Source organism: Coloeus monedula (assembly GCF_965178545.1).
Source record: "Coloeus monedula genome assembly, chromosome: 12".
Classification (NCBI taxonomy): domain Eukaryota; kingdom Metazoa; phylum Chordata; class Aves; order Passeriformes; family Corvidae; genus Coloeus; species Coloeus monedula.
This window is the reverse complement of record NC_138792.1, coordinates 18883527-18891477: the sequence shown is the minus strand read 5'-3', so window position 1 is coordinate 18891477 and position 7951 is coordinate 18883527. Positions and strand designations below refer to the sequence as shown.

The window sequence follows — 7951 nt, the reverse complement described above, 5'->3', positions numbered from 1 at the left end:
ACTGGGACCTGCTCAGGTCTTTCTGTCCACACACCCCAAACAAGGTCCTGCTGCTTTTCCGTGCCCTGAGCCCTAAGTTTTGAGTCGCAGCAGAAAGAAAAGGTGATAAATATAACTTATTTTTAATTTCTTTCTCCTTCATGGGCAAGGGTGGTGATACAGCTGTGCCCTGGGGCCTGCACAGGGATGTGGGATTTGGGCTGTAGTTCCCTGAGCTGAGAACTGTCTTTATTTACCTGTTGGCTGAGGCCTTGGCCACCTTAGGCAAGTCCAGGATTGTTTGGGTTGGAAGGGGCCTTAGGGTTCATCTGTTCCCGCTCTGCCAAGGGCAGAGCCACCTTCCACTAGCCCAGGTTGCTCCAAGCCCCCTCCAACCTGGCCTTGGACACTTCCAGGGATCCAGGGGCAGCCACAGCTGCTCTGGGCACCCTGTGCCAGGGCCTCTCTTCTCTCACAGGAAAGAATTCCTTCCCAAAATCCCACTTCACCCTGGATTTCAGTCCTCTCCCTGCTTTCCAAGTGTATAAAGGTCCTGAGAGCTGTAAAATGTTTCCAAGTGATTTAAACAAGCATGGAAGTTCTGAGGGTTTATGCCCTAACAGACAATTGTCCCATCCCAAATCCCATCCTATCCTACAGGCCCTCCCATTCCATCCCACTCTTTAGGCTCAATTCTGAGTCAGGAGTTTTGTGCTGAAGAACAGACGGGAATAAACAGCGAGGGATGAGGGAAACTTGTCCTGTGGGAGGAGGGAGCATCCCCCGGGAGCGGGGAGGGGACAGAGGTGACAGCAGGGCCATTATTTATATAAAAATTATATATTTATATAAAATATATATGTAAGATATCTATAGATAGAGGTATAGCTGTAGATGTGTGTGTGTATAAAAGACAACTGTCCCTGATACACGTGAGGATTGTTGTGCATTATCACTGTGCTTTGTATGCATATTATGTACCATACAACACCTAGTACAGAATATATAAGGTGATATACTGCCTATATGACACAAAATAGATACATTTATGTACTCTGGTCTCTAGAACAGGAGGGGTGTGAGCCTGTGCAGGGGGTGGATATCCAGCTGTACAGAAACCAGACTGGGAGGGTTGGCTCTATATGGAACTTGTAATGGTAAATAATGTTCTGGTATGGGAGCACATCCCATACCCACAGCAGTTAGAGAATGGTGTCTGAGGCAATATATAATTATAGATAATATAACAGTATAGTATGTTATAGTATATTATAATATTATCTGATATATATTCTATAATGTATATAATATATATTATATAATTATATTATATATATTATATATAATATAGCAGTGATGGGGGCAGCTCTCAACTCTGCTGTGATTGCTCTATAGGAGGTGTTGTTACAGATGGAAATGATTGAGCAGTGCATTAGAGGTGTGGCTGTTTATACACGTAAATATAACATGAGGGGGTCTAATATAGGTCTAGTATACAGAATATATATATATATATATATATATATATGAACAGTGTATTTGTGAGAACAGGGTCTGTGAGAGCATGGAGGTGGTTAATTAAAACAATCCACATTATTTGGTTTATATGGGCAAACAGTCAGTGCTGCAACTTGAACACTGGTGTGGGAGGGGGTCTGAGAATGTAAACAATATGGCCCTATAGAAATCATCAATAGGTGGGTGTATAACACAAGTGTATAGGAATATTATATATAAAAGATGTTTATATAAAGGTATTATATATTATATGCAAAAGACATTGATATATATGACATTGTTATACATTTATATGTATTACTATATATATTTATATGTATTATATATGTTTATATATTATATATTTGTATATTATATATTGATATATATTATCTACTGGGATATAAAATATATATGCTTTACATTATACAGTATATTATTATATAACTGTATATGATGTGCACATAAATACATGTAACAAATATAATGTATATGAAGTGTTTCTGTGCATGCACAATTAACTACTGTATCTTCTCTATATACTTAATCTATGTGTATTTTTTATATTTTATGTGTTGCATATGATAGATGTTATATATATGCAAAATTAATTTATATATATTATTAAATATATGTTTACATGCTTTATACATTATGATATATAACGTAGACATAATGACATATATAATAAAAATATAATTTATATAATATAAAATAAACATGCATAACTAATTAGGGTATATACTCCATCTACTTACACTCTATTCTACATATTTTGTGGTTTGTGTTTGTATTTGTCTTATGTGTTTGTATGATACAGATGTTATATGCAAAAGGTATTTATATATTATATAAAATATATCATTATATGCTTTAAATTATTTAGCATATATCATTGTATACTTTATAATGCATACATGATATAATTGATACATTATATATGAACTGTGTGCATGCACAATTAACTACTGTGCATTCTCTATATACATACACTATATTCTATATATTTCATCTGTGTAAATACATATGGCTATATAAATATAATTATTAATATATAGATGTATATATATGTGTGTATATATATGAAAACTGTCAGAGAGTTTTGAGTGTACAAATACATCTGTGTGCACATAATATATATAGTTAGAGATATCAAATAATACATACATATAGATGAAAGGTGTATATATAAAAATAATACATGTATACATATGTGTGTGTATATATATATATATATATTAAAAATACCTAGAAAAGCTATAGAAAAACCCCTGCCCCCTCCCCCAGGTGTGTGCACAAGACACCAAGGCCGGGTTACAAACACTCTCCACTTTATTTCCACACTCCCACGGCCCATCCGGGGCCTCCCCACCCATCCCCACCCTCTGGAGTCCGTGTGAATCCCATGGGAAGGGCTCCTATGGGCCCCATGGGAAGGGCTCCTATGGATCCCATGGGAAGGGCTCCTCTGAGTCCCATGGGAAGGGCTCCAGGCCCTCACAAGGCGTCGTAGTCGTCGTCGTCCTCGTGCTTCCTCTTGAGCGGGTTGGGGTCGGCGGCGCCGGGCGGGACCATGTTGGTGGTGATCAGGATGTTCTTGGGGCCGATCAGGGATGGGTTGATCAGGACGTTCTGCACCGTGGGAGTGGTGGGAGTGGCTGTGGGAATCGTGGAAAGGGTTCACTGAAAGCTTGGAGCGATCCCTGCGTTTTCCCTGTGTTGTTCCAGGCTAATAAAGCGCCGTGCTGCCAGAACGTTCCAGGGGATTCATCCCAAGAGGGAGGATGGGGAAGTGCTGGAGGGGTGAGGACACAAGGGGGAGAGGGAAACAGGAGCCAGGGTGTGAGGGAGCTGCCCAGGATGGCAATTTTCTGGCTGCCACTGCTGTGCTGGGAACGGGAATTAACACTGGAAGATCCCAGAATGAGGGAGAGGGGAAGCAATTCCCACAGCAGCTTGGCCGGAGCAGCTGTGGCTGCCCCATCCCTGGAAGAGCAATGTGGAAGGTGTCTCTGTCCATGGCAGGGGGTGGGACTGGATGAGCTCCTCCCTCCCGACCCAAGCAGCCTGTGGCTGTGTGATTATCCCTGTACCCAGCCCCAGGAATCCCAGGAATACCTGACTTCCCAGCAGGCTGGGAGGACGGGATCTGGACGGTGAAGCGCTGCCCCGCCAGCGACACCGGCGCTCCCACCTTGGCTGACACCGACACGGTCTGGGCTGAGGGGGTACCTGCAATTCAACAACCCACCAAAACAAACCAAAATAAATCCATAAAGACTCCTAAAACTCCTTCCCAGTGGCACCTGTTATTAGACACAGTGGGAATGCCCAGGAACACAATGACATCGGATACAAGGAGTCAGATTTCCAGGCAGAGCTGCACATTTGCTCATTTTCCCACATTTACTCCAGCCCTACAGAATTCCAGACTATAAACATACACTAATTTTTAGGTCACAGCCCTAAATTTTAAGACCCTTTTAAAAATGGATCTTTCCCAGTGCTATTTAATTCAGCACCATGCTGGCATTGAGGAAAACAACCCTAAGTTTAAGTAAAGTTCTTGAATAGTCCCTTAAATAAAGGATTTATCACAAATACAGAACATCTGTAATGCATTTATGTATAAATGTTATTATAACAATAAAGATTAAATTAATTTATTAAATTAACTTTGTGATGCTGTCAAACAATATAAGGTCAGGAGGCCCCTTTACATTCCCTCAGGAGTTGAAAAGTGTTTTAAATTATTCCTCTCTGTTTTTCCTTCCTAAAATAAAGGTGGGAAACCCCAGTGGAGCTGTTTCCTACCCAAAGTGGGAGTGCTGGGCCTGCTGCTCACGGCACCCACGCTCAGGCGAGGCACTGTGATCCTGCCTGCTGTGGAGGAGACCTGTGGGGAGAGAACCAGGGAGTCAGGGAATGGCTTGGAATAAACAGGAAAGTCCCCTCCACTGAGGCACTGAGTGCTTCCCAGCAAAGGAAATATCTTCCCTCTAAAGCAGAAACAACTGAGGTGGAAGTAAAAAATACCCTTTAATATCTACACCAAAGCCTGACTTAAGCCTCTGACAACCTGATATTAAACCTGACAGTTCCTCCTGGACAGCAGGAGGAATTTCTTCCTGGAAAGGCTGGCTAGGCATTGGAAGAGGCTGCCCAGGGAGGTGATGGAGTCTCCATCCCTGGAGTGTTCAGGGAATGGCTGGACATGGCACTCAGTGTTCTGGTGGGGATCAGGCACAGGTTGGACTTGGTGATCCTGGACGGCTTTTCCAGCCCCAATGATTCAGGGATTCTGCAGTATTTCTTTAACACTAAAATATTCCCGTATTTTAAATTTTCCCATGTTTTAAAATTTCCCATATTTTAAAATTTCCATTTAAAATTAACCACCAACAATTTGCAAATCCAGCCTGGAGACAAAGAGCACCGCTGGCTCCAAACCGATGCGCACACACCAATATTCACCCACACCTTCCAGAGGCACGCAAACCTGCAATCCCAAAGCCCTTCCCAACCCCCCTGGGGTGAAGCCCGAATCCCTGAGCAATCCTTACCTTCTTCTGCAGGGATTTGAGGCGGTAGTTGGGGGCAGTCAGGCAGTACCTGTCGGGTGGCAGCCGCGGGCCTGAGTACGGCTTGATCAGCGGCAGCGGCGTCTGGTTCTTCTGCCGGGCAATGTCCAGCAGGAACTGCGGAGACACGGCCTCATCCCTGTACCCCAGCCTCATCCCTGTATCCCTGCCTCATCCCTGTGTCCCGGGCACATCCCTGTATCCCAACCTCATCCCTGTGTCCCAGGCACATCCCTGTACCCCAGCCTCATCCCTGTGTCCCAGGCACATCCCTGTACCCCAGCCTCATCCCTGTGTCCCGGGCACATCCCTGTATCCCAACCTCATCCCTGTGTCCCGGGCACATCCCTGTGTCCCTGCCTCATCCCTGTGTCCCGGGCACATCCCTGTGTCCCTGCCTCATCCCTGTGTCCCTGCCTCATCCCTGTGTCCAGGCTCATCCCTGTGTCCCAGGCCCATCCCTGTGTCCCAGGCCCATCCCTGTGTCCCATGCTCATCCCTGTTTCCCAGGCTCATCCCTGTTTCCCAGGCTCATCCCTGTGTCCCTGCCTCATCCCTGTGTCCCGGCCTCATCCCAGTGTCCCGGCCTCATCCCTGTGTCCCTGCCTCATCCCTGTGTCCCAGGCCCATCCCTGTGTCCCAACCTCATCCCTGTGTCCCAGGCCCATCCCTGTGTCCCGGGCACATCCCTGTGTCCTGGCCTCATCCCTGTGTCCCGGGCACATCCCTGTGTCCTGGCCTCATCCCTGTGTCCCGGCCTCATCCCTGTGTCCCTGCCTCATCCCTGTGTCCCAGGCCCATCCCTGTGTCCCGGGCACATCCCTGTGTCCCAGGCTCATCCCTGTTTCCCAGGCTCATCCCTGTGTCCCATGCTCATCCCTGTTTCCCAGGCTCATCCCTGTGTCCCTGCCTCATCCCTGTGTCCCAGGCTCATCCCTGTGTCCCGGGCACATCCCTGTGTCCCAGGCTCATCCCTGTGTCCCAGCCTCATCCCTGTGTCCCGGGCACATCCCTGTGTCCCTGCCTCATCCCTGTGTCCCAACCTCATCCCTGTGTCCCAGGCTCATCCCTGTTTCCCAGGCTCATCCCTGTTTCCCAGGCTCATCCCTGTGTCCCTGCCTCATCCCTGTGTCCCTGCCTCATCCCTGTGTCCCATGCTCATCCCTGTTTCCCATGCTCATCCCTGTGTCCCGGCCTCATCCCTGTGTCCCAGGCTCATCCCTGTGTCCCAGCCTGGCAGCCGGCTCTGGGATGCCCAGTCCTGGCCGTACTCACGTCCCGGGGCGGGGGGGACGTGAAGGACTGGTCAGTCCGGCACTGGATCGCCAGGCGCACGTCGTCCGCGTCCACGCTGGACTTCTTGGCATGGCTTGAATAGATCTTGGCGTCCTCCAGGATCGTGGTCACGTATCCTGGGGGAAACAGACTCTGGATTGAGGCCGGGTTAAATGAAGCCCTCCCCAGCCCGATCCCGACCCCACCCAGCTGGCACTGAAAACTCTTCGGCCTCCGGGTACTGCTCAGACTGCCCGAGGGCAGTGCTGGATGGGATACTGGGAAGGAACTGGATGGGATACTGGGAAGGAATTCTTCCCTCTGAGGGCACTGAAGCTGTGGCCAGGTTAGACAGAGCTTGGAGCAACCCGGGATACTGGAAGGTGTCCCTGCCCATGGCAGGGAGTGGGACTGGGTTTTCCTTAAGGTCCCTTCCAACCCAAACCACTCTGGGATTTGTGATTCTCTGTTTACTTTTTAAAATCGCAGAATTACAGTCGGAAAAGATCTCCACGGTCACCGAGTCTGAGAGGGGAGCCCCCGTGGAAACACGGATTCACACAGCACTTCCCTGCTCCAGACAACACCTCCCTGCTCCCCCCGGCGTTTCCCCGCGCACTTCCCGCCCGGCCCCGCTTACTGTAGGCGAACTCCAGCATCTGGTTAATGACGCGCGGCTCGTACTCGGTGATGCCCATGTCCTTGAGGATCTGCGCCATCACCTGCGGGGCGGACACAGGCACCGTTCAGTCCCCCGAGCCCCCCGTTACCCCCCGGTCCCGCCTGGACCCCCCGAGCCCCGCGGAACCTGCGCATCCTTAGGGGCGCTCTTGGGGGACGCCATCTTGGCTGCCTCCATAGTTTCCTGCCACGTGACGCGGGGGCGCGGCTACGGAAGCCGGGAGGGCGGCGTTACTATGGAGACGCGGCCCAGCGGGGTTGCCATGGAGACGCGGCCTAGCGCGGTTACCATGGAGATGCGGCCTGGCAGGGCAGAAATTCATTTTACTAGAAATATTCATATAGGCCAACTGATGCACAAACCATCACTGCTGGATTCAGTGACCCTTTCCCCACTCCCTCTGCTGCAGATAGCCCATCTGCCCTGTGGTGATGCAGGAAGGGATGTTTTGTTATTTCATTAACAGTTCTGAAGCCACTTTTTAAATTGCCGGCATTCCCAGGATTAACTAAATCCCACTGTTCCCACTGTTCTGAAAATAACAGGTTCCACTTCAGAAGCAAATTTAGAAGCTTTTTAAAGCTGGTTTTCATGGCAGCTGACTGGATTCGGAAGACATTTAGAGTACATTCCATGTGAGTTTTGTCAAAGTTTCTCACTTTCTGAGGCAAAACAGAACCAAAAATAAAGTTTTGTTGTGATTTTGTCAGGCAGGGGATCAGCAATGTTCCAGAAGCAGTTGCAATGTGTTGTTATTATCCAGGATGGTCCGACTGCAGCCAGGTCTGGAAGAAGAGGCTGTGCTGGGGACTCCCATCCCAGCTCCTCAGACAGGGAGAAACCAAAAGCTGCTCCTCCTGATCCACTCCAGCAGTGGCCACACTCAGGTGCTCCCCACCCACAGCCAGAAGGTGCATTCAGCTCCTGGATCAGCCAA

At 48.3% G+C, this 7951-nt stretch overlaps 1 protein-coding gene across 1 annotated transcript; it reads right to left on the bottom strand.

Annotated features, from left to right (window-relative positions):
• Positions 1–2867: 2867 nt before the first annotated feature.
• On the bottom strand, positions 2868–7198 carry TAF9B (TATA-box binding protein associated factor 9b). Its single transcript, XM_082289436.1, has 7 exons — positions 7141–7198; positions 6973–7054; positions 6333–6469; positions 5040–5174; positions 4291–4372; positions 3595–3708; positions 2868–3134 (listed from the first exon to the last, which is right to left on the bottom strand). The coding sequence occupies exons 1-7, from the start codon at positions 7189–7191 to the stop codon at positions 2974–2976; spliced, it is 762 nt and encodes a 253-aa protein (XP_082145562.1). The 5' UTR covers positions 7192–7198; the 3' UTR covers positions 2868–2973.
• Between the last annotated feature and the right edge of the window lie 753 nt (positions 7199–7951).

Excerpts from the sequence above, each read along its gene's own strand:
- TAF9B (XM_082289436.1), bottom strand. The coding sequence starts at position 7,191 with ATGGAGGCAGCCAAGATGGCGTCCCCCAAGAGCGCCCCTAAGGATGCG. Across the intron at positions 6,470-6,972 it reads GATGCTGGAGTTCGCCTACA|GATACGTGACCACGATCCTG; the intron begins GTAAGCGGGGCC and ends TGTTTCCCCCAG. Across the intron at positions 4,373-5,039 it reads TCAAATCCCTGCAGAAGAAG|GTCTCCTCCACAGCAGGCAG; the intron begins GTAAGGATTGCT and ends CTCTCCCCACAG.